Source organism: Hypanus sabinus, chromosome 17 (assembly GCF_030144855.1).
Source record: "Hypanus sabinus isolate sHypSab1 chromosome 17, sHypSab1.hap1, whole genome shotgun sequence".
Taxonomy (NCBI): domain Eukaryota; kingdom Metazoa; phylum Chordata; class Chondrichthyes; order Myliobatiformes; family Dasyatidae; genus Hypanus; species Hypanus sabinus.
In genome coordinates, this window is record NC_082722.1 from 64,890,553 (window position 1) to 64,917,982 (window position 27,430).

The 27,430-nt window shown below is 44.2% G+C and overlaps 1 protein-coding gene across 21 annotated transcripts in view; it reads right to left on the reverse strand.

Annotated features, from left to right (window-relative positions):
* Nucleotides 1–27,430, reverse strand: part of gse1b (Gse1 coiled-coil protein b) — a 709,689-nt gene that overhangs the window by 92,624 nt on the left and 589,635 nt on the right. For 15 of the 21 annotated variants that reach the window (XM_059993212.1, XM_059993211.1, XM_059993214.1 and 12 more), the window contains one exon: nucleotides 17,252–17,470. The exons of 5 other annotated variants lie outside the window; for them this stretch is intronic. In XM_059993212.1, the coding sequence (XP_059849195.1) occupies nucleotides 17,252–17,470 (219 nt within the window). Of the gene's footprint in view, nucleotides 1–17,251; nucleotides 17,471–21,272; nucleotides 21,365–27,430 lie in introns of those variants that run through there. One more of the 21 variants, XM_059993228.1, reaches the window with a different exon arrangement.

The following is a 27,430-nucleotide window of genomic DNA, read 5'->3' on the forward strand; positions in this document are numbered from 1 at the left end:
CTCTCACCGGGTCTCACCTATCAGCTGCCATCTTGTACTCCTCCTCCTTCTCCCCCTCCCCCTCCCACCTTCTAATTCTGGCTTCTCTCCTTTTCTGTTCCAGTCTTCATGAAGTGTCTCTGCCCAAAATGTCGACTGTTTATTCCCCTCCATGGATACTACCTGACTTGACAAGTTCTTCCAGCATTTTGTGTGTGTTCCTCTGGATGGGCATTAAAACAGAAAGGACTGGGAAGATAGAATTAAAAGATGACCATTTGGAAAGAGAATCAGAAATAAATGACAGAGCTTCTATGGTCACAGTGATCGTGTGTCTGGGACTCGTTAATTTCAGCAGCAGAGACTGGCAGATGGGGAGGGAACATATTCCGCTTTTGACAAACAAAAGCAACCTGTTCACAATTCTCAGGAAATTTTGCTAACATTGGAAATAATTTGGGAACAGGCAGAATTCTCAGGCCATTTGTTTTGGATGGTTGTTGGCTTTATTTTATGTACAGCGTGTGCCAGCTTTGGAATCTGAAATGGATGTGCTCAACTGCGTTCGCGGCACAGTTGAATATTAATCACTTACACAGGAAACAAAAGTAAGCTGAGTTCTCAGCAAACACACACAAAATGCTGGAGGAACTCAGCAGGCCAGGCACCATCTATGGAAAAGAATACAGTCGATGCTTTGGGCCGAGACCCTTCAGCAGGTCTGGAGAAAAGAAAGAGTCAGAGTACGAAGATGGGGGGGAGGAAGAAACACAAGGTGACAGGTGAAACCGGAAGTAAGGAGATGGGAAGTTGATTGGTGAAAGAGATGCAGGGCTGGAGAAGAAGGAATCTGCTAGGAGAGGACAGGAGGCCATGGGAAATAGAAAAGGGGGAGGAGCAGAGGAGGTGGCGAGCAGGAAAGGTGAGAGAGGGGAATGGGAAATGGTGAAGGTGGGGAGTGGGGTAGGTAAGGCATTACCAAAAGCTTGAGAAATGTTCGTCCCATCAGGTTGGAGGCTATCCAGACAGAATATAAAGTGCTGCTCCTTCAACTCGAGTGTGGCCTCATCGCGACAGTAGAGAAGGCCATGGATTGACACGTCGGAATGGGAATGGGAAGTGGAATTAAAATGGGTGCCCAGTGGGAGATCCCATTTTTTTCTGGCGGACAGAGCATAGGTGCTCAGTAAAGTGGTCTCCCAATCTACATTGTGACTCACCAATACACAGGAGGCCACACTGGGGGGCCCTGAAGAACTCACAGGTGAAGTGTCACCTCACAAAGAACCATTTGGGGCCCTGCATGGTAGTGAGGGAGGAGGGGTAGGGGAAGATGTAGCACTTGCTCTGCTTGCCAGGAGGGAGATCAGTGGGGGGGATGAATGGACAAGGGAGTCGCGTAGGGAGCGATCCCTGCGGAAAGCAGAAAGTAAGGGGGAGGGAAAGATGTGCTTGTTGGAGGGATCCTGTTGGAGAAGGCAGAAGTTACAGAATTATGTGCTGGTCGTGGAGGCTGGTGGGGTGGTAGGTGAGGACAAGAGGAACCCTACCCCTGTTGGGGTGGCAGGAAGATGGGGTGAGGGCAAAATAGAAGAGATGCAGTTGATGGGAGGAAAGGAAGCCCCTTTCTTTGAAGAAGGAGGACATCTCCTTGGTTCTGGAATGAAATGCCTCATTCTGAGAGCAGATGTGGCGGAGACAGAATTGAGAAAAGGGGACGGCATTTTTACAAATAATGGGTGGGAAGAGGTATAGTCCAAGTAGCTGTGTGAGTCAATGGGTTATAATAGACATCAGCAGATATGCTGCCCCAGAGATAGAGACAGAGAGATCAAGGGGAGAGCGGTGTTGGAAATGGACTAGGCAAATTTGAAGGCAGGGTGAAAGTTGGAGGTAAAGTGGATGAAGTCGACGAGCCCTGCATGCATGCAGGAAGCAGCACCAATGCAGTCATCGATGTAGCATAGGAAATGTTGGGGAGTGATACCAGTGTAGGCTTGGAACATAGACGGTTCCACATAGCCGACAAAAAGGCAGGCATAGCTGGGACCTATGTGAGTGCTCATGGCTACAGCTTTTGCTTGAAGGAAGTGGGAAGAGCCAAAGGGGAAATTATTGAGAGTGAGGACAAGTTCCGCCAGATGGAGGAGTGTGGTGGTGGAGGGGAACTGTTTGAGTTTGGTGTCCAGAATGAAACAAAAAGCCTTGGGGTCTTCCTGGTGGGGGATGGAGGTGCATAGGGACTGGACATCCATAATGAAAATAAGAAGATCGGGGCCAGGGAGCTTGAAATCATTGAAAAGATCCTGCAAAGTGTCAGGGATGTAGGTAGGATGGGAAGGAACCGGGGGAACCGGGGGTGGATAAAACTGAGTCAAGGTATGTAGATGTAAGTTCAGTGGGGTAAAAACAAGCAGAAACAATGAGGTCTACCTGGACAGGCAGGTCTGTGGATCTTGGGTAGGAGGTAGAAACAAGAGGTGTGATGAGGGAACTATGAAGCTGGTGGCAGTGTATGGGAGATTCCCAGAGACAATAAGGTTGGTGATGGTGTGGGAGACAATGGCCTGGTGCTCCTTAGTGGGGTCCTGTTCGAGGGGTAGGTAGGAGGAGGTGTCTGACAGAAGTTGCCAGGCCTCAGCAAGGTAGAGGTCAGTCTACCAGATGACTACAGTAACCCCCTTGTCTGTGGATAAGTAGCGTTTAGTATAGTTTTAGCAAAATTCTCTTGATTTGCTCTGCAAATTAATACAAGTCCTTAAGACTATGCAATTATAAGAATAATTAGCCAAGAAAAAGCTAGTTTGATGGTGTTGTACTTCTGGGGTATGGACAGAGAAAATATTCGGAGGCAGAAGGTATAAAATGGGAATAAATTCAGTTGTAATTTTAGATTTAGGTACTGGGGAAACTGTGTTGAAGAGTAAGAGGAAATGAATGTCTTAAAAAGGAAACTGAACATAGCAAGTTTAGATTGAGATAACTAACTTCCAGATTGAGGTAACTGACTTCTGACTGAAAGGCTCCCACTACCTTAGGCCACAGAATGCATAGGAAATCATTCATTTAAACATAACCTTGCTTCTTAGAAGGACAAAATAATTGATTACAGCCCTTTAGCACTGGGGCGGCACGGAAGTTAGAGGTTAACATAATGCCACATCAGTACCAGTGACCCTGGTTGAATTCCGCACATTCTCCCCATGACTGTGTGTGTTCCCTCCAAATGCTTCTGTTTGCTCCACGTTCCAAAGACATACGTGTTAGGAAGTTAATTGGGTGTAATTGGGTGGCGTATGTTTGCTGGGACTCTGCTGCCTCTCTTCGTATTAGTAAAAGTTACTGAGGTCTGTAATAGTTGGAACACTGAACAGTATTACCCTTAACGCTGTGCTACCTGAACAGGATATGGGCAAGACACTGACTACTGTCGACTGCAACACATGCAAAATGCTGGAGGAACTCAGCAGGCCAGGCAGCATCTGTGGAAAAGAGTAAACAGTCAACGGTTCGGGGCTAAGACTCTTCATGTGTCCCACTGAAGGGTCTCAGCCTGAAATGGCAGCTGTTTACCCTTTTCCATTGATGCAGCCTGGCTTGCTGAGTTCCTCCAGCACTTCGTGTGCGTTGCTTGGATTTCCAGAATCAGCAAATTTTCTCGTTTGCTACCGTCTACTGTGCCCATCTTGTCTTTATTTTTCTCAGCTTAGCTCCAAAAAACTGATGGTGAATAAGGCAAATCATGGACACTGTTTTACGGTAACTCAGTACGTCACCCAGATACACCGGTGCTGTTCGGCAGAGATCACCGAACGACCACCTGCAGCCGATTTTGCCAAACTGCTTTTGCGTGCCCCTGCTCTGCACACGTACACACACGTGTTTGTGCTTATGTTCATGAGCACACACACTAGTGCGTGCATATACGCAATGATACAAGCAGACATGCACACAGACATCGATGCATATAATAGACCTAACATACAAATATATTCATAAATATACATAGTTGTGATCATAAATATGCACCCTAACTTCAACACACACCCACTACAAACATTGGTACGTAAATATCTAGCACTACTCTGTAACCCAGTAAAGCATTCTTAATGGTCAAAAATCTCAGTTTCTCACTTCACCACTTTAACTACAAATGCAGAAAGTGAAGCTTCGCAATTGTAACTGCTGTGGGAGCAGGAGCACTCAGATCACAGACCCAACGACAAAATCTGTCTCTCACTCGGTTTTGCCTCAGCTTGTACCACTCCTGTTTCTGAGTTTGAAGGCTCTTTGTTCAAACCAAACCTCAGAGGCTTCAGTGAAACGGACTCGTCCGACGCTCTAGTACCAAACTGAAGGGATCTACACAGTCAGGGAGCTATCACCTTAGCCCTGACATTCTCTGTCTCATGCTGGCCAGACAATAAATATTTCCCTAAGCTTATGGAGTTGGACTCCCCCCATTCACCAGCCAGATAAAATGCTATCATCTTTGATAAGATGTTAATCTAAGACCTTGCCTATTATTACTAAACAGTCCAGATGAAGGGTCTCAACCTGAAACATTGTCTGACCACACGCTCTACAGATGTTGCCTGACCCACTGAGATCCTCCGGCAATGCATCGTCTGTTCCAGGTTCCAGCTGCTTCAGTCTCCTGCTTCCCGTCAGGCAAGTATAGGAGATTCCAGGCACAAATTCAAAGAGGACCCTTCCGCATTATCCTGGGCAATATGTACGCCCTGCATATGATGCTGGGTGTCCAGCATGCACAACAGTGACGGGAAACCCATCTGGGAGAGTTTTTAAAAGCCAGGATCCAGTGGTACCAATAAGCGTCAGAATCAGGGGTCTTCCTTGGTTGTAATGGATGACCACGACCTTTTCCGTGCCTTGTCATGCCCTTCACTCTCCATGGAGCCTTGCAGAACCGCCTTCCTGACCATTGGATCTCGTCCACCAGAGCTGATTTCACATGCTGGCATACGCTCGTCTCTAACTCAATGGGATACAAAGTCACCAGCTACCCTCACCTGGTTTGGCCTGCATGTCAAATCGGTGAACCGGGTTGCGGCTGCTGTCACATGCAAACGGCTACTTGGAGGTACAAGTGAGAGATGAGTGTCCAGTTGGAACCAAAGAGGAGTGATCTACCTTTGAATAGAAACAACAAGCCCCTTCTCCACAGGTGCTACCCTGTGGACACCCCATTCGTCCTTCCCTGTTATAACAGTACTCAATGTTATCATACCGTGGTTGTAGGAGCTTGCTGTGTACAATTTGCCTGCTGACATTTTGAGCATCTTTCACTATATTGTGCTTTGAAACACTTTGCCAGAGATATCAGAGGTGCTTTATGGATGTAAATATTTCTTTCCTGATCAGAAGTGAACTTTGGGACATCTGGCTAGTGAATGAGGTGAACCTCACTCAGTTCTGATAGACATTTGTTGTACTAGGTAGCATGAAAGAGAAATTGTCGGGGTGCAAAGATGAGAGCTCCAGATGGAGATGAAACTCAGCTCTAGCAAATGTCTGCACATGTACCATGGAGAGTATTCAAACTGGTTGCGACACTGCCTGGTACAGAGGGGCTAATTCCCAGGATCGAGAGGGTCTTCAAAGGGCTGTAGACTCAACCAGCTTCACCACAGGCTGGACTCCAGCCTTCCCCACCATCAAGGGCATCTTCAAAAGGTGATGCCTCAAAAAGGCAGCATCCACTGATCAGGACTCTCACCATCCAGGCATGCCCTCTTCTCATAACTAACATCAGAGAGAAGGTACAGGAGCCTGAAACTGTGCTTAATGTTTCAGAAACAGCCTTTGCCATCAGATTTCTGTATGGTCCATGAACCCATGAGCACCACCTGACTATTCTAATTCTGCACATCTTATTTTGCAACTTACAGCAATTTTTGTTATGTCTTCAAAGTAAATTAATTATCAAAGTACATACTGTATATGACACCACAACCAACCCTGAATTTATTTTCGTGTGGGCATCCTCAATAGCTCTGTAGAAAAATAACCATGACAGAATCAATGAAAGACCACACCAACTTGGGTGTTCAACCAGTGTGCAAAAGACAACAAACAGTGCAAATACGAAGAGAAAGAAATAATAATAAATAAGCAATAAATATTGAGAGCATGAAATGAAGAGTCCTTGGAAGTGAGTTGATTGGTTGTCTTGCACTTTATGCTGCAACAAAACAATAAATTACACAATATAGCTCAGTGATAATAAACCTGATGCTGATTCACTGCACTCTGCTAACTTATTAGTAAAGCCTAAAGAAGCCAAAGCTTGCTGGAAACAGTGGACAAAACCTGCCTGCCATTAATGTCAAATGGAATTAGAAGTAAGCAAAAAACTTATATCCTTCCTAATTAAATAAACCTCAATAAGCCCTGACTAATGTAAGCCACAGGGTTTGATATGGAACTTGTCTATAGTCGAATGTTTATAGTCTTCTCTAGCCCCAAAGCCCTTTGAGATATCTTCATTTCTGCAATTCTGGCCTCTTGGCCTCGATATAAATTCAAGTTATTTAATTTGTTATGACTTGGCAAGCATTCTGAATGTAGGGTGCTGAGTTTTTCCAGCATTTTCTGTTTATTTTTGTTTCAGATTTAACAATATCTACATTTTTTAAACTCTGATTTATTTTAGCTGCTGTTATCCCAGAACAAAACCAATTTATCCACATGTTGACAATGAAAAACTCTAAGTAATTTAAGAACCACCAACAAACTACTTTGTCTGCATGAAATCACAGGTTATGAAGCAAGAAATGCATCAATATAACATCTTCCGTGGAAGATGAATGCCTCCCTTAAATGCATACAATGACTTGGCCTCCTCAGCCCTTTGTAGCAACAAATCCACAAATTCACCAACCTCTGACTGAAGAAATTCCTCATCTCAGTTTTAACAGGATGTCTCTTTATTTTGAGGCTGTGTCCTCAGATCCTAGACCCTCCCACTAATGGAAATACCTTTTCCAAGTCCTCCCTTTCTAGGCCTTTCAGTTTCTGGTAGGTTTTAATGTGATCCCTCTTTCATCTTTCTGAATTCCATTGAGCACAGGTCCAGAGATACCAAACATTCCTCACAGACCTTTCACTCCCAGGATTATTCTTACAGACTTTTTCTGAACCTTCTCCCAAGCCAGCTCTTGCACCCTAACCCTTGAGAAAGTGGTACCATGTGGACTTTTAAATCCTTGTAAGGAAAATGTGGCATTAGTTAAATTATAAACTCCAGGCTTAGAGCTTGGCAACACTTAAAGGGCTTGCGGAAAATTATTTTCTTGCTTCACAGTTCCCTTGTATTGTCCCCTCATCAACATTTCTGGTCCTGCAGTTTCAGAAGTGTTTCTGCTGAGGGAATATCAAGTGTGTTCTGAATTATGCAGCTTGGCATTTGATTAAATGCACAGGTTTCCTCTCATTTAACACCAGGTTAAATAAAATTAAACCCTTACCACTTAGACAAAAGGTAAAAGGAAGTCAAGTAATGAGGGTGGTCTTGTGTCGCTAATTGTTAATATCAGACGCTATCCCCTGATTCACCTCTGAAGTGTGATGGGCTTGAAAGGCATTTGTGTTGCCCCTGGGGTATGAAAACATCAGGATGGATTCTCCAAATGGAGAGCAAGAAAAAGGGTTTAAAAAAGAATAACATTGCAGAATGTTAAAAGAAACAAGCTGATAGCAGTTCAAAAGCCAGGAAATTTATCTTGTCAGACCAAGGCCAACAACAATTAGCAGACTAATCTCCTCCCAGGGTTAAAAAAAGACATAATTTATGTCTCTGATAGCTTACAATCAATACTACTAAAACCAGAACAGAATTTAAATGATTCAAAGGTCTTGGCTGAGAAGTTTAATTCTGAGTGCCTGCTGTTGCACAAGACATGAGGTGTTTAATTAACTCCTCCATATAGAAATAATACAGCTAACTAAACAAAATTTGAATTAAAAGTGACAGCTGCAGAGCTGCGTCAAGCAACTTCAGCGTTCATCCTCCACTACACACTCTGCTGAACACGCAAGAGCAGGAGACAAGAAAAGGCAGTGTTGCTTAATCAACCAGTGGCTTACTCTGGGTACCGCCGTGCCATCCACAGTACTGTGCAAAGGTTTTAGTCACATATATATATAACTAGGGCACCTGAGACTTTTGCACAGTTCTGTATTTGTCAACGTGGAGCGGAGAGTGAGTTTGTAAATCTGGCTGGAGCAAAGCATGCTGGGAATGGTGAGGATGGAGTGCAGCGGGAAGGGTGTGGGGCAGCTGACGGGGGAGTGCCAGGGTGGAGGGAGACACACTGAGTAAGGTTGCTTTGATTCCAAACAATAAGATTATTGATCATTACAGAATATCTATCTGGTGCTTCCCACTCCCTCTCCTCTCCTTTCCCCTTTTCCCAACCATGATTCCCCTATCCTTGCCCCCTTCCCTCTCTCAGTTCATAATAGAGACCCATATCAAAATTAGGTTTATCATCACTCACTTAAGTCATGAAATTTGTTTTTTTTTGCAGCTGTAAAGAGCAAGAGCAATACATAAAATTACTACAATATTGTGCAGAAGTCTGAGGTACCCTAGTTTATATATATATATATATATATATATCAAGGACCTAGCATCCAGGCCATGCTCTCTTCTCGCGACAACCACGCAGAAGTACGCAAGCTTTAGGCCCTACACCAGCAGGTTCAGGTACCTCTCAACTATCAGGCTCCTGAACCAATGTGGCAAACTTCACTCACCTCAACTCTGAACTGATCCCACAACCTCCGGACTCACTTTCAAGGGCTCCACAACTCATATTCTCAGTTCTTTTTATTTATTTATCAATCTAACTATTTACTTTATTTGCACAGTTTGTCTTATTTTGCAGTCTTTGATCATGTGTAGCTTTTCATTGATTACAGAATATTGCATTTCTCTATTCTACTCTGAAAGCCTGCAAGAAGGAAAATCTCAAGATAGCGCGTATATGATCATGCATTTACTTTGAACTTTGAGCTTTAGGGCACAATAACTGGGTCCATAAGTCACTTAATGGATGAAGAAGTCCCATGTAGTTTGTATGGATGGCAGCAGTAAATATACTGACTGCTTCATAAACACTTATTATAAGTATTAGTGGAGGGGAACAAAGAGTCGAGGTTTTAGGCCAAGATCCTTCATCATTTCTCTCACCTGTTCATTTCCCTCCATAAATGCTTTATTTATTTATCTGTTCAGTTAGAGATACAGGCCCTTTCAGCCATTCGAGCCACACAGTCCAGTAGCCCCCAAATTAACCCTCACCTAATTACCTGTCAAATGAAAGATCTTGACTTCGTTAATTAAATCTTCACATTACTCTACCCTACTTTAGGGGGTGAAGGTGGATTGTCACGAATTGTCAATCAATGCCGGTACAAGACCTTAAACCAGTTTGCACTTGGCACTACACTTCCTGCTGCAGATAAAGCTCTTAAAACAATAACAAATTTTAGGAGCAATTTAAACCTTTACCTGCCTGTTAAGAAAGTCAATGGATTAGGAAGAAATTTTGGTTTGATGGCCTGTTCAATTTTAGTCTATTGAAATCAAGAAAGGGTAATACCAAATAGGGGTGGGAAACCACCTACAATATCCAAAGAACATTTCATTCGGTCTGGCTAATTAGTTCAAAATAGTTGCCACAGGTGGCAGCGGACACCAAGTCATTAGGTATATTTAAGGCGCCATGAAAAGATAATTGTTTGGGATTCCTGACCCCAGAAAGTTGTGGGGACCAAATTATTGACTGATTCCTCAAGGCTGAGGAAGACTGAATTTTGTGAGACAGGTGAGATAAAGGCATTTGGGATCAAACAGGAAATTGGAATCATGGATCCAGAAGAGGAAACGGGACTTTTTGGCCCTACCAATTCTACACCAAACATCAACACTCCGATACTATACTAATCCCATTTTATTCTGCCTGAACTCCCTAAGAGTCAGCACAAGAGCACAGCATTAAGCGCAGAACTATTACAGCACCTGTGATCTGGTTTCATTTCTGCCACTGACTGTAAGGAGTTTGTAGCTTCTCCCCTTGATCGTATGTGTTTCCTCTGGCTGCTGCGGTTTCCTCCCATATTTCAAAGACGTACAAGTTAGAAGGTTAATAGGTGGCAGAGTGTAATTGGGTGACGCAGGCTCAATAGGTTGGAAGGGCATATTATTATGCTGCATCTCTAACTGAAATAAAGACTCTACCACTCACCTGCACATTAGGGACAATTTACAGTGGCCAATTAAGCTACCAACTTGTATGCCTTCGGCATAATGTATAGAAATCAGCGCATCTCGAGGAAATGGTGCGGCCAAGGCTCAACTTGCAAACTTCACACAGACAGTACAGGTTAGGATTGAATCCAGCTCACTGCATTTGTAAGGTAGCAGAGCTTCTAACTGTGCCTCTTTGACCCCTAACTCAGGCCAAGATTAGATCAGCCATGATGTTACTGGAAGGTAGAGCACATACTATAAGACATAGGAGCAGAATTAGGCCATTTGGCCCATTAACTTTGCTCCACCATTCCATCATGGCTGACTTACTATCCCTCACAACCCCATTCTCCTGCCTTCTCTCCGTAACCTCTAACACCCTTACTAATCAAGAACCTACAACATTTGATTTAAATATACCCAATGACTTGGCCTTCACAGCATCTGTGGCAGTGAAATAAAGATTCACTATCCTCTGGCTAAAAAAATGCCTATTCATTTCTGTTCTAAAGGGACATCGTTTTACCCTGAGGTTGTGTCCTCTGATCCTAATCCACCCCCCCCCCCCAACTACAGGAAACATCTTCTATATATCAACTCTTTCTAAGCCTTTCATTATTCATTTTCCCCTCATTCCACCAAGTAGAGGCCCAGAGCCAACAAGTATTTCAAATACATTAACCCTTACACTCCTGGAATTGTTTTCGAGAACTTTCTTCAGGCTGAAACGTTGACTGTACTTCTTTCCCCATAGATGCTGCCCGGCCTGCTGAGTTCCTCCAGCATTTTGTGTGCGTTGTTCCAATATCAGCACATTATTTCTTAGATAAGGGGCCCTGAACTCACAGTACTCCAAGTGCAGCCTGACCAATGAGGTATAAAGTGTCAGCAAGACACAAGGAGCCGTGAGTGTTGATCTGCTCTTATTTTTTATGAAAGGTCAAATTCCAGCCCGGCCTATGACTATCAATCGCAAGTCGCAATGATGCTTACTCAGCTGGAACAAAGAAATGATCACACGTGTGAATCTAACATGTGCCGGGGGAAATCTACAGAAGAGTCCTGCAATCCCAGCAGGATCCGATGCACGTATGCACCGGTTTATCTGGGCAGGTAAGATTCTCATTTGTTCGAAGTTCACCTAAAACACTCTGTAGCTTGTAAAGGCGGTGGGGTACATAGTCCCTGTACCAGCCAGGTCCAGTACTCCTCTCCCCAGTGACTGCCGCTCAGTGTGGATTGCCATGCTCTGTCATGGCTGTGAATGTTGGCAACTGCTGCTGCAGATCCTCTCAACAGATGGCCCTTGACGATATGTAAAGCAGATGCAACAGCTACGTGATGATGTCTCTGTGCAGTCCGGAGACACGTATCTGCACAATCTGCATTTCAGCTGATCCAAGAAACTACCACATGGCCTCACCGCTGTCTAAATATTTAGAGTCACGCACATATCAAAACAAAATGGGCATTTGCATAGCTCCTGTTCTTAGAATGCTGCAATATCTACCATAAGTATGCTGACGCCATTCAGGGTGGTGGTAGAAGTGTCATTGCTGTTTTCTGGGGCTGGGCGGGAGGAAGACCAGCTTCTTCCTGGTGGCTCCTTACTGGAAAACTCGCGGAGGTTGGGGTAGATTGAGTTGAGGGTGGAGAGTGGCTTCCTGGCCACCACTAGCAGTGCATCATTGGGCTGAGTGGGTTCAAGGTTCAGAGTTCAAAATAAATTTAATATCAACATACATATGCATCATCATATGCTGCTCTGAGACTTATTTCCTTGCAGGCATTCACAGTAGAACAAAGAAATACAACAGAATCAATTAAAAGACTGCACGCAAACAAAGACTGACGAGCAATGCACAACAGACAAAATGAGAAAATTGTAAATAAACCAAATAAAAATAACAACTAAATAAATAAGTAACTCTGAGTTGTTAGAGTCCTTGGAAGTGAGCCCTTAGGTTGTAGAATCAGTTTAGTGTTGATGCAAGTGAAGTTATCCGCACTGGTTCAGGAGCCTGATGACTGAAGGATAATAACTGTTCCTCAACCTGGTGGTGTGGTATTGTAACTCCTGCCAGGATGGTGAATGTCTACCATCAGCACCAACCTTATTATTTATTTCAGGAGGATTATTTTTATAGAGTCGTTTATGGAATGTGGGGCTTACTATAAAGGCGGGCATTTATTGGCCATCACTAACCTCCCCGGAACTGAGAGGCTTGCTGGCCAATTGCAGAATGCAGTTTGGAGTCAACCAGAATGAAGTGGTTTAAACAAAGGCAAGACCAGGTAACGGCAGCATCTCTGCCTTCCACAAAAGACATTAGTGAACCAGATGGGTTTTTATGATAATTCAGTAGTTGCGCCATTAAGGGTGCTATCTTTTTAATTCCAGATTAATTTAATTAAATTCTCCATCTGCTGAGCTGGGATTAGAACTCATATTTCAGGATCATTAATGCAAGGCGGGTGGATTGCTTAGCCATTAACGTAACGGCTATTTACTGAATCTCTGTAGTCTGCAGTGTTAACAGATCTTACCCTTTCCAATCAGTCTCACCATTCCCTGCCCAAAGGTCAGCTGATGGAGTGTATGTTGTTCAGCTCTTAGGAAAGTGCTTTGAAGACAGCTTGTGGCTTTCGCTGTCATGTCCAAAGGTTTTCTCAGCTCTTGCTACTGAAGCCCATGGGGAGAACAAAAGGACTTGCATTCCTATTGCAGTTTTGATAGTCTGAGGATCTCCTGAAGCATTTTATAGCCAATAAAGCAGTGTTGTGTTGTAGAAAACACAGCGACACAACAAGCTTCCAAAATTAGCAATGTGAAGAGAAGCTGTGTAAGTGTAACACACACAAACTGCTGGAGGAACTTGAAAGGGCAGGCAGCATCTGTGGAGGGACATAACCGTTTGATGTTTTGGGCCAAGACACTTCATCAGTACTGGGGGAGAAAAGAGGGCAGAGATCAGACTAAAATAGTGGGGCTGGGGAGTGGGAGGATAGCGAGCTGGTGGGTGATGGGCAAATCCAGGTGAAACGGGAAATGGTAGTTCAGTGGGGGAAGTCTGGGAGTGGGAATGGTGTGAGAAACAGGGAGATGATAGGTGGAAGATGGAATCTGACAAGAGATGAGTGTACACCGTGGAATGAGGAGGAGGAGGGGACTAAGAGGGAGGAAGGGGTGGGTGATGGGTAGGTCATGAGGGCAGGAGGGGGTAAAGAGAAGGGGTGAAGGAGCCAGAGGGATAAGGTAAAACAAAGATGACGGGTAAACAGAGGGATTTAAGTGCCCGTTTTCAAAATAAAGCTTTGGAATCTGTTTTGTCTGCATGACGAACTAGACAGGATCTGGTATAACATGTAAAAGATGGCAGCTCTATCAATGTAGCACCCCACTGGCAGCGTGTCACCCTACAATTCTGTGATAAATCTCTGGAGTAAAGCTTCAACCTACAATTTCTGGACTTTGAGAGAAGTCCGCAAAGGTCAACAAAGATGGCCCTTGTGCGAGGTATGAATTCTGTACGTGACCAGAGGAAAGCAAACTCCTGGAATGATGTTCAGGAGCATGGTGGGGGGTGGTGAAGTGAATTTAAGAACAGAATAAAAATTGAGTGTAAAGGAGCAAATCTCACAACGCTCAGGCATCTGCGCAGCTTCCTGCCTCTCATTCCTATCGTGTACAAGCAATGACAGAGATGCAATATTGTGTGGCATTATCCTGGTGCTGAAACATCACATCATAAAGCCTAGGGACAGATGAAATATCAATGAAGCATATCAGAGTGTAAACTATATTGAAAGGGGCAGGTTTTTTTTATTCAAACAAGCTCTTAGGGTACAATAAATGATATGCCATTTGGATTATTTAGGATGAATTGAATTTCAAATAGTGCCCTGAAGATACAAGTGTTTTGGAAGATGTTTCGGTAATAGAATTTACATCTGTCTGTTGCAAATGAGGCAACTTATACCCGTGAGCACCGAGCAGCATAGGGTTTTCTATTAGACCCTTGCCTGGGAGGATGAAAGTAGTTGATCTCGGATGTATTTTGCACAGAAAGTGTATGAAGCAGAGCCATCTCTGAGCATAAGCTAAGACCTTAGATCCAGGTGTCTCAGGTAAATGTCCAGAAGTTGTCTTATGAATCACTGACCAAAGTGTTTTCAACAAGAAAGACCTTTTCATTCCTTGAGCTTAACTCATCTGCTCTCTCCCTTGCCCAGTATTGCGGAGAAGTGTCGATTAACCAAATAAGGAAGGAGTGACCCGTAGCTTCATGTCTGAGTGATTTTATGACTCGGGACAAGCACATTTTTATCATAAGCTGAAAACATTTTGGTGGCCCTGTGGCAGATAATAACCTCAGGATATTCTACAGCCAACAGGCACTTTGGAAATGCAGTTACTTTGTACCATAAAAGAACGATAGATATTTTGGACACCGGTCTTAACACCATAAGACATTGGTGCAGAATTAGGCTCTTCAGCTCATCGAGTCTCCTCCGCCATTCCATATTATTATCCCTCTCATCCCCATTCTCTTGCCTTCTTCCCATAACCTTTGATGCCCTTACAACTCAAGAATGAACAAACTCTGCTTTAAATGTACCCGATGACAATGAACTCCACAGATTCACCACACTCTAGCTAAAGAAATTCTCCTTATCTCTGTTCTAAAGTGATATCTTCCTATTCTGAGGCTGTGCCCTCTGGTCCTAGACTCCCCCACTATGAGAAATATCCTCTCCACATCTACTCTGTGCAGGCCTTTCAATAATAAAATAAATTATGAGAGGATATCTGCAGATGGTCTACTAGTTATGGAATAAAAATGGGACAAGATTTGCTAGCCCTCCTGGAGAGTGCAAAAGCCCACAACTGAAGTGGAATTTCATGCACCAAGTCCCAAAGAACAGACTAAAGCATCTTCCAAAAAGTGGAAAAAACACAACCATAAGCATAATTGATCTGTCGTCATATAACTCTTTTCACTCTACATTCTTAGTTCTTTCTCTCTCACTTGCATGCACTATGCCGTTTACTGAGAAGAATTATTGGATGTTGGACTCCTCTACGATTAACTAAGCAAGAAGTCTCATAGCCCTGGTTGGCTTAACCCAGGGATTCCCAACCTGGTGTCTACGGTCCCCTTGCTTAATGGTTTTGGTCCACGGCATAAAAAAGGTTGGGACACGCTGGCTTAACCAAACAAGAAGAGTCTTGTAGCCCTGGTTGGCTTTCCTATTTGGGTTGTTGGGGATTGTTGAGACAATGCCCAACTCACAGTATGTTAAACTTCACTTCAGACACAGCTCTGAAGTTTCAATCCATAATTTATCAGAATTATCCACAAGAGTATTTATGTAGAAACACAATAAGACACAGTAGCAGAATTAGACCTTTTGGCCTGCTCCACCATTCGATCGTAGCTGATTAATTCTCCCTCTCAAACCCATTCTTGTCTCCTCCCCATAACCTTTGACACCCTTACAAATGAAGACCTATCAACTTCCGTTTTTAATAATCGCAATGATTTGGCCTCCACTGCCATCTGTGGTTAGAAACCACAGACTCACCACGCTCTGGGTAAAGAAATCACTCCTCATCTCCGTTCTGAGATGATATCCTTCTATTCTGAGACAGTGCCCTCTGGTCCTAGACTCTCCCACTATTGGAATCAACTTCTCCACTCTATTCTATCTAGGCCTTTCAATAATGGATATGTGTACAGGAAAGCATAGGTCAGGAAGGGAACATCACAATCTGCCTGATCATTTCCACTGTTCACAGAAAACCCTGCATCTCTCTGCTGCTCACACTCTTCCTTCACATACTCTGCCCAAACTGCCAACCATCCAACACCACTGCTCTGCCAAATTAGATCTGTTTGGTGAAGCTCAGGACAGGTTTTCAGTTGGGCAAGCAGAACTTCTGATTTTAATCGTCTTAATACAATACGACATTAAACAAGGGAGCAACTACACGGTGCTATCCACTGTCAGGAAAAGTCTGGACGCACGGCGATTGCTGAAGCTGCAATTTGGGGCAACAGGTAAAGCGCTGGAAGGATTCAGCAGGTCAGTCACAGTTATGGAGGGAAATGGATTGCTGACATTGTTGACAAAGACCCTTCGTGACTGATGAAGTCCAGGTGCAGGTTCTCAAGTTGAAACATTGACTGTCCATACCCCTCCACGGATGCTACATGTCCTGTTGCGTTTTTCAATGCTTTTTGTGTCTCACCTCCTCCTTGGTCACCAAGTGTGTTCCTCTGGAAGAGTGAGCATCAAAGACCCTGTGGCCTAACCTGTACATTGTGACCAGGATGTCCATCTGAACAAGTCTACTTCCCATGTTTGGCCCACATCCCTCTAAGCGTTTCCTATCCAAACAAACATCCAAATGCCTTTTAAATTTTATTTTTTAATTATTGGGATGCAGTGCAGAGTAGGCCCTTCTGTCCCTTCGAGTGCCCAGAGGAAACCCACGCGGTCATGGAGAGAACGTTACTCACAGGTAGCGGTGGGAAATGTACCTCGGTTCCTGGTACCGTATTGCGCTGTGCTAACCACCAAGCTATCATGCTGCCCATGTTGTTATCATACCTGTTTCAACCACTTCCTCCAGCAGCTCGCTCCATTCACACACCACACACTGCATGAGGAAATGGCTCCCCAGGTCCCTTTTAAATATTTTCCCTCTCACCTCAAACCTACAATCACATTTTGGCTAATGATTGCAAAAATTTGTGTAACAGGTAAACAACTCCTGACAAGTTCAGGCACAAAGAGGCTATCAACACCTAACGAGCTCGGTGTAGATAACAAGCAACCAAACCGATCGTGCCAGGCCATCTAATGGATGACAGGGGGGATGTTGGTGATAAGCATTTTTACATCTTAGGATTTGTTTTTACAAATTCAAGTGCAATTTAAAAAGACACAAATCCAAAGCGTTTCTGTCTCTCTCTCTCACTCACTCACCTCTGGGCTCTTCTGCTTGTTTGGCGAGTTTGCGGAGCGCAGCAGCGAAGCTGGCAGAGTGGGGTGACGGTACAGGCAAAGTGCTGTTAGCTGCCGGGCTGCCATTGGGCACTATGGAGCCGTTGAGGGAGGAAGGGTTGAGGGGGCTTACGGTGGCAGTAGTCCGAGTCGCAGTCGAGATCATTCCTAGTGAAGGTGACTTTGGCTCATGGCTCATGCCTAGAAGTTAGGGGAATACAAGGGGAGAAAACAGAGAGAAGATTTAGATTAGAAAAATTCTAAATCCCCCTCTTCAGCTATCCAAAGCATAAAGCGTCAAGTGCTCGCTAGGCCATAATGAGATGCCTTTGCTTTGTACTTTACAACCAAAACTCCAATTTATAAGGAAGCCTTACTTGAATTACATGGCTAAATTCTGAAATAATCTGGCAAAAAGCGCATCACAGCTACTACACACAAAATGATGGAGGAACTCAGCGAGCCGGGCGCCGTCCATGGAGGGGAATAAACAGTCGATGTTTTGGGCCGAGACCCTTCAGCAGGATTCAGCATTTTGCCTGTTTTGCTCAAGATTTCCAGCAACTGCAGAATCTCTTGTGTTCATGACTTGCTGCTCCACAGGTATTATTTCTTACTCGCTCGCAGTATGTGAGCCAGCATAATCACCCGGGCCGACGTGCCCTGGAACTGTTTGGCTTACTGAGCCACTCCTAAGGACGGTACACATGGATGTGATCCTGAGTCAAAATAAAAGACCCATACTGGGGAAGGGTGGAAAATTACTTTTCCCGGAGAACATCAGGGACGCAGATATGCTTCAATGACAATTTGATAGCTTTGCCATTATTATGAACAACATTTTAATTCTTCTTCCTAAGGCCTCTGTCAGTGAGGGTCGACCATGGATGGTGCGTCTTAGCTGTCTAAGTACACAAGCCGAGGCAGCACAGTTATTACTGAACTATTTACCTGTCCTTTCAAACAAAACTTGGGCAAACGAAAGTGCACATACAGACATGCACTGTGGCACTTCCCCAACAAAATGGCTTGCTTCCAATCTCTCTTGCCGGGCAGGCCAATGTGAGACCCTTGACTGTCCCAGGTGGACTGGGAGCAATGTTCCCTCTAATTTTTAGTAGACAGTGTCTGCAAAAATCTTACGTTGTGCAAATTTTTTTCCTGTGACAAAAGTATGTGAGCACTGAATGCACACGTGGCACAGTTGATGTAGGTTTACAAAATATTTGACATAAAACTGCACAGAATAACAACAAAATAACATACAGATTTAAGTCAGTTATTTTAACATTTAGCTAAAAGATTATTTTCAATAAGTATAATTATTAATTACATTATTTTAGGTAACTAAACTTTTGTGTGCACATTAATTTCCTTCGTGCGCTGGCTGAAAAACGTGTGCACACGCATAGCTTAGAGGGAACATCGATTGGGAGGTGCTTGAAAGGGGAGGGTGTGGGTGTGCAGACAGGTATTTAGGGAAATGGTGCTCTCCCTCCATCATTACACCAAGCTTCTCTGTGCAAGACTATTAGTGCCATACAATCCCAAAAGCTGCAGGGGATGTCAAATTTTTATCAAGGAAGCTCCAAGGACTTCATTGAATTGCTTCATCTATCCACCAACTAGAGCTCAGGGTGGTCATTTGTTTCGGAAGCCTGGCATGGACTCATTTACTAATGAGAATTAGAGCCAGGGCCACTGATCAGATGTTGGGTTGTTTATCCTGCTATTGACTTTGTGGAAATTGTAAAGACAGCACCGGAGGAGTTTTGAGCGTCTGCTGTAGTTGTCCACTTTCAGGAGGACTCTCACATACACGTGCATAGAATCAAACATATTAGCATGCATGTGGAAGTACACACATACACACTGTTGGCTAGGGTGTAGAAATTTTTTTTGTTGTATTTTTCTGAGTTTTCTATGCTTGCTTGTAATTTTATACAATCATGCGTGATTGTTCAGTGAATTTTCCAGTAATTGTTTAGAATAGCTGATTCTGTATTTTCTAGAAGCTTCTCAGTTTTTTCTGCAGCAGGTGTCACACCACTCCAATCTGCCTATTTTAGAGGTTAACTGTTCTAGTTTTTGTATAAGACGACTATGATTTCTTTACTCTTTCACTTCTTTCTTTGATCGTTGATGCCTCAACCTCTAGATGGCAAAACCACCAGGATTCTGCAGATACTGGAAATCCAGAGCAACACATGGAAAACGCTGGAGGAACTCAGCCCGTCGGACAGCATCTATGGAAGGGAATAAACAGTCGATGCTTCGGGCCGGGATCCTTCATCAGAATCCAACAACGCCCATGCATATAAAACTTGGCAAGTGCATCTGCACAGGCACGGTATGCGTATCCCCTGTTCATATGTGAATGCACAACCTCGAATGCACACACGAATACCAGTGAACACACACACAGTGAGTGCAGGCGTGTTGGACTCACAAGCTACAGCTCTATTCCCCACAAAGACAGCTTATGTTGGCATTTTGTCAATCTCGAGCAGTCAGCCTACTGAACAGGTTTGCAAAAGCATCAATTCCAACATCTGACCCTCAATGTCCTTCACTGAAAAGAACCCGTATCAAACGTGGCACTAATTACACTTCCCCATGAACCCAGGACAGAAACGTGCTGGCACCAGTTGAGAAATAGCTGCTATGTAAGAAGAGGTCTGAGGGAGCCTCTGCCCTCTCCCCATCTTGTGGGCAATACGTTACAGGCAGTGACAGTAAAAAGGAGAGACTCAGCTGTGGAAGGCACATGGACTGCCATAGATCTGCTCCTGCTCTTTCTTCCAGAGGCACCAGCAAGAATTAATACCCGTAAATTGTGAGCCAAGGGCGAGTTCTTCCTTCTATTCATGGAGGCAGGCCACTCAGCCCCCAACATTCATGCTGGCCAGCACACACCCACCTGCATTCTAGTACTTGGGCCTTGGCCTTCAGGGCCTAAGCAATTCAAGTGCTCATGGAGACAAATGAAGCCAATAGGTCTGCTTCCTCTGCTTTCCCGGGCTGTACACTCCGGTCACTCACCGCTCTCAGTGTGAGAAAAGACCCTCTCAGATCCCCAGGTTAGAGTGCGTACAACACTATGTTGTTAATGAGGTAGTTAGCCTTGGGTAGTAATGCTGTGTTACTGGATGAGGCTACTGAATGAAGTCTGCAGGCTGGCCCACTGCTCAGGAATAGCCCTACGGTGATGAGTTACACATGGTCACACAACATGGTACTGTGGGCACCACGTAGCATAAAGGTTAGCATGACGCTATTACAGCTAGAGGCGTTCTGGAGTTGAGAGTTCAATTCCAGCGCCATCACGTAAGCAGTCTCTGTATGTGGAGAACGCATGAGTTTCCTCTCATAGTTCGACGATGTAGCAAGTAGGTTAATTGGTCATTGTAAATTGTCCCTTGATTGGGTTAGGGTTAATTGGGGTAGTGTGGCTCAAAGGGCCAGTATGGGTGCTAAATTGCTAATGAAATAATATAGTAAATAAACCATGCCACACTGCAATGCCCAGGTATCACAGCACAGCTGCAGATAAGAATACACAATATGCTACTGTGCAAGGATATGCAATTCTTCCACATTAAGTATGGCAAATCATTCAATGTAGCAGTGGCTACACAATGCACTTTATTCCAGAATTTCATGCCACATTAAGTTCAAATTTTGGGAATAACGAGCAATGTACTGTCCTTACTACGTTGTCCATTTAGTGCTAATGTGGGGCAGGCTTTAGTGGTAACAATGGAAATTTCTCCCATCCATGAAACTGTTTTACTCCATGTGCACTGCTTTCCACCTTCACTTTACAGAGCAATGCAACTGGACTTCCCCAACTTCTCATCTTGAAAACCAACCAGAGTGCCTTCACTTCCTCATGGTCCCAGCCTCAGCACAAAACCTGCAGAGAACTGTGGTCATTGTAAAGAAAAGGTATATCCCGCCTTAACAAATCCCAAAAGAACTCTATAGCTAATGAAGTACTTACTGAACTGCAGTCATGTAAGTGGAGGTGCCAGCCAACTTGTAGACATGATCAGGTCTTCCAGGAAAACAACAGAATTGATCAGTTACTTTCTTTCTTGTGGTATGGGCCAAAAGGACTTTGATAGAGATAGGTTTTAATGACAGGTTGTAGTCATTATAGAGGGGTACAGGCAGGCTATTTCCCCTCAGGTTGGGCGAGAGTAGAACCAGAAGTTATAGGCTTAGGGTGATCGGTGAAATACAGTGAATTCCTCTTAATTTAGCCAACAGTTAATCAGGGCAGCTGCTTATTTGGGACAACTCTTAAAGAACAAAAACGAACTGAGAAATCAGTTGGATTCCCTTCATTTATTTGGGACACTACGCCAATTAACTGGGACAGAAGACTGCTGCCAGTTTCTAACTCGCGCCAGTTGAATGCTTAGAGCAAACAGTTTTTAAATAGCATCAGTTGCATGAGTCTGTGTTCAAAAAGCAGCAATTTTTGTCATTGATAGTTGGCGAGAAATAAGCAGTAAGACAATTCAGAACTGTTTTGCTCACTGTGGTTTCGAGCATTCAGGCGTGAAAATGCCAGAAACGGCCATCAAACATTACAGAGTGAACAGTTTTTAAATGGCATCAGTTGTTCATGCTTGTGTTACGTTATACATTTGGGCCGATGGATGCAGATTCAAAAAGCAGTGATTTTTTTGGATAATTTTGGTTTCTTTTATTCTGACTTTATGCAGGAAAGCAATGAAGGTAGTCCATTATCTGCACTAGGTGTCTGTGCTAATTTTGTTCATTTAGAGTCAATTTAAAAAACACAGCGGTGATGAATTCCTCTGTCGATTAACTACTAAGAACCAACACACAATTTTATAATACTGTAGTAATATTGGTACTGGTCAAATTTGTTCTGTATTTCACTTAAATACATAAGTTGTCACTCAGTTAAGCGGTAGTTCACCTTTGTTATGGCTCTTAACTATTTCCATGTAACTTTGCCAATTTGGGCCAGCTGCTTAACTGGGTCAAAATGCACTTGGCCTGATGTATTCCTATGAACAGAAATTTACTGTATTTCAGGGGAAGCTGAGAGGGAACTACTTCACTCAGAAGGTGGCATGAGTGTGGAACAAGCTGCCAGCAGAAGTGACAAATGTGGGTTCAGATGTAACATTTAAGAGAAGGTTGGGTAACTAAAAGAAGGAGAGGGCAGAGAGGGCTAGATCCAGGTGCAGGTCGTAGGGACTCGGCAACAAATCAGGCCGGCACAGAATAGATGGGCCAAAGGGCTTGTTTCTGTGCTGTGGTACTGTAGTACTCCACATCCTCCCCCTCAAATATTGGTTCTAACAGCATTGCAGGAAGTAGGTTGGAATCCAGTCTTCAGACTCACTTAGGACTGGCAGTGCACGCAGCATTGGAGTATCTAACCCTGGTATTATTAACACCAGAGATGCATGGCTCACTGTCCTCACCAATCAGAGTCCTTCTTCTTCAGCCTTTAGCTCTTCCACCTATCACCTGCCAGCTTCTTATTTCATTCCCCCTCACCTGACCTCACCTATAACCTCTCAAGCTTCATACTCACCCCCCCCCAAACCCACACAACCTCCCCTTTCACCTATTACCTGCCAGCATGTACTCCTTACCCTCACCCCCATCTTCTTATTCTGGCTGCTGCATACCCCCCCTCCCATCTTTCTAGTCCTGATGAAGGGTCACAACGTGAAAGATTTCCTCTCCATAGATGCTGTCTGGCCTGATAGGTTCCTCCAGCATTTTGTGTGCTGTACTGATATTATTAAGAAGTTTCAGTTTTCTCAGACTACAGGCATTGCCACTGCTTTACCATGAAGTGGTTGTGCAGGAGAGCAGAGGGAAACATTATTCACTTATAATGGGGCTCTGCCATATTCTCCTATCAACTGAATAGCTTCTAGTCTTCAACACCAATTTGTAGTGTCGGTGACTGGGACAACATTACCCTGCACTCTGTATGTGACCAATGAGATATGCTTGTGTACTTGCTTTCTCAGGAGAGAAGGGGACTCGGTAACCAGCAACTGGGAGCGAGGTGGAGGGGGGCCACTAAAGTACATCCTCAAAATCTACCAGGACCCAACAGCTTCACTTGCGCATGGGGGAGAATGAAATGGAAAAGCTGGCAGTCCCCTGCCTTCTAATTCACGTCGCTCTCCGTACTGCATGCTCTTCAGCGCTTGTCCCCACTTTACTTCACCACCACCCTACATCCACATTAACGCCACAAAAGCCATTACTAATCACAGATCTACTGCTTCCTGCCGCTTCCTAATTACAAAACCCTAGTCCCCAGCAGACTTCTGACTTCAAACTGCATTCTACGATCACCGCACACTGTAATTACAAACTAATAGTTTGGATGAATTTTTTTTTTTTTGCTCGATCCACACAGAACCCCTCCTGGATAATTATACCCTGGAGCGCCAGGCTGGCAGGTCTCCTATTTAATCGCAGGCACACATTTGTGTCCTGCACTTCATAATAATCTCTCTTGACAATTTTCATTACAATTGGAAAAATGTTGAGCAAATAAACAGTATTATTTAGCTGCCTCCTTCATCTCAGACAACTTTCCATCCCTCTGGGGCTAGTGTTCTGCATATTAACAGTCATAGGCCACTATGTATGCCATGCACATGATTGCATATGACATTCAGCTGATCTCTCTACAGGGCAGTCAAATTCTAAGGTCGATTATTATAAAACTGTTGAGCTTACGGAGGTTGCTTTTCTCCCCCTCATGTCCTGATGTATTTTTCTAAAGAGCCTTATTTTTCTCCATTCCGCTGTGAAATCGCCAGCTGACCCACAACTACATTAATTCTTCGCCTCATCGTTTCCACAGTGCCTCTTGATTAGCTGCGTTTGAATCTGCTCCACCCTTTCTTCTCTTCACACTCCGTTGCCCCAGCAACTCCTACACCCTTCCTCAGTCTAACCCCAAGAACACTCTCGCCATCTGCTTTCCCCCACACATGCCGGGTGGGTCTGATCACAGAGGTCCTGCTCTCTGCGGAAAGGGTTCGGCTGGCTCAGCTGCGTTAGCTCACGGACAAAATCTAGGCTCACTTTCAAGACAACTCAAAAGAAAGGCCAACAAAATTCTCTTGGACAAGAACACAGGAAGAATCTCAACCTGAGATGTGACCTGTCCATTTTCCTCCACAGATGCCACCCACAGACTTCCTCCAGCATTGTAGAAATGTACCAGCTAATTTACAGACTGACTGCAGTAACGGTACAGCTGACTAGGTGATCCTGATTCCCAATTGGCTTTGAGATAGGATCCTGGGTGTTAACCTTGGCCTTCAGGTCAACAGTTATTGCTCATTCTGCGCCAAAAGAACAAAGTAGTGGCTGCTGCCTGTGGACGGTTATGTGCAGACTGGTTGTTGGGTGGTACGGTCGCACTGCGGTTAGCATAACGCTATACAATGCCAGCGACATGGGTTCAACTCCGGCCACCGTCTGTAGCTCCCCTTGTGACCGTGTGAGTTTCCTCCCACAGTCCAAAGTCATGTGGGCTAGTAGCTTAACCGGTCACATGTGTGTGATTGGGCTGGAAAGGCCTATTACCATGCTGTGTCTCTAAATAAAAGAGAGTTCCATTTACTCCAGACAATGTTCAGTACGATCGGAAAGAAAAGGCTGAACAACCCAAGGCTGTAACAGACAGTAAATAAATGTAGGTCTTCTTTCTTTACCTTAGGTCATCAACATGTGATTCTATCCTTTTACCCTCTAGCACAGGGGTTCCCTATCTGGGGTACATAGACCCCCAGGTTAATGATATGGCATAAAAAAGCTTGGAAATCCTAACAGGTTAACTACTCCATGTGGTAGTGTGTTCCATATTATAATCACACTGAGCAAAATATTTCTATTCTCTCTCCTTCTCCTTCCTCCTTCTCTTTATTCCACAATCCACAATCTAACTTTTCTGTAGAACTCTGCCAAACTTCTATACTTTCACAGTGGAGAATATCAGTCAGGATACTCTCCACTGTGTATACATTCATCAAAGTTCTCGGTGACACGCCGAATCTACACAAGCTTCAGCCATGCCTTCTTTGTGATGACAATATGCTGGTCTCAGCACAGATCCTCTGATATTTTAGCATCAAGGAATTTAAAGCTACTGACCATCCCGGCCTCCATTCATGAGATTGTTGGAGGCTGTGGGGGTGGGTTGTGACGCTGCCTCTGTGTTCTGTCGGCCAAAGCAAGCATAAAAAGCATCGAGCTCATCTGGGAATGAAACCTTGTTGTCATTCACATTGCTCGGTTTTCGTGTGTGTGTGTGTGTGGGGGGGGGGGGGGGTGATGGTATTCAAACCCTGCCACAGTGTCGAGCATCCTTCTGCGATCCTAGTTAAGTCCAGTGTTCCCCTTAGCATGCAAGATGGCTTTCTGGAGGTCAAACACAGCCTAAATGCCACCAGTCTAGTCCTCGGCAGGTTTCAAATCTCAGGGGTTCATCCAGGACTTCTAGGTGGGAAAGACTCTCAGTGATTAGGGGGAGGGGTGGTGTTGGGAGGTGGAGGAACATCATCGTCCATGCAAGTCTTTATAAAGTTTGTGACAACTGTGGTTGCATTCCCCTGATGAGTCTCTGAATGTGGCCCAGTCCATCGATGCATAGCAGTCCCATAATCACTCCCTGCCTCCATGACCATCTCTTCGGGGTCCTTACCTCTGGTTCCTTGCTCTTCAGTCTCTGCCTATATGCAGTTTTGAGGAGGGCAGCCAGATGGTCAGTTTTCCTGTAACGTGGTTGAGAGATGGAGTGGTCAGCATTGCCGATGGTAGTGTATCAGTGGTTGAGTATGTTGGTGCTGCTCTGGTGCTGATGGCAGTTGGGCCAAGATTTCTTCAAGCTAGCCTGACTGAAGACCCCAGCAAGGATGTGAAAGGCATCAAGGTAAGCCATTCCTTCTTTGTTAGTCAGGCATTCAATACATCGGTCTCTAAAATGATCTCAGTGGTGTAACAGCAACTCTATTGATTAGCTCTAAGCAGATGGCTCAGCATTGCAATATTCACCTTAATTAACAATTCTACTCCTCCTCATTCCCTCCCTTCCTTACAATGTGTTAGGAATGATATCTCAGATTATTTAGAATCCATTCCAATATTTTGTTACAGGGTCCATGTCAATGCTACGATATTGTAAACCTAAACAGCTGATTACACCTGCATTTTACAACCTTGTGTGATAAACTAATGCTTGCACACATGGCAATTTAAACCTTTTTATGCCCTCTCTTTGGTTGCATCTAAAAATTTCCTATTCTTTGTTCTGATTCTTGTTCTCTCTCCAAATTCATTTTGCACATCTTTTCTCCTTTTAAATGCTGCTTTTCTGTACAAAGAAGCCAACCAAATTTTTATAAAGCCGCTGCCCAGTAAAGCTTCCTATGAAGGCATGGCTTTCAACTCTGCTGAGCTGCACTTGGTCCAGCCTGTACGGTTACAGGTGCCATCTCCCTTAAGTCCCAGTGCCCTGGGAAACTAAGGTGCTCCCTCCACACCATCCCTCCTGCCACACACTCACCTGAAAAATCCTCCTATTGCTAGGTTTGACATCTTGCTTCAAAATCTGCCTGGAGACCTTCATCCCTTTGTGCTGTCTTTGTCAATGGACTTTGACCTCTGTTCAGCTGCTCCCTGCAGAATTCTCAGCAGCAAGTCACCAATGCCCTTAAGCCTGGTATAACTTCTGTAACTACAGTAACGTCTGCCTGCTCTCTTAATTAGAGAATCTTCCCCATCTTGGTCTTTTGATCTCTCTGCTCCCATCTGCACGGTTGAGCAATCCATGGTTTTGCTGACTTGACTCCTTACCACATCTCCCCACTGTGCAGCACACTCAGCAAATACTCATTTTAAAACTAAACCAATAGCCATACTTTACAAATACACAAAATTTGTCACTGAATCACTTGTATGTTGGAAACATTAGCAGCTAATTTGGTTTCAGCAACTGTGTTGAGATAATGACCCGACTCTAGGAATTTTTTTTTTAAGTAATACAGACAGAAAGCTAAATATTGGACTGAACATTACACAGAACTTGCCTGCACTTTGGAATAAAATCAGGTGACATTTTGCACTGACAAAGCAGAG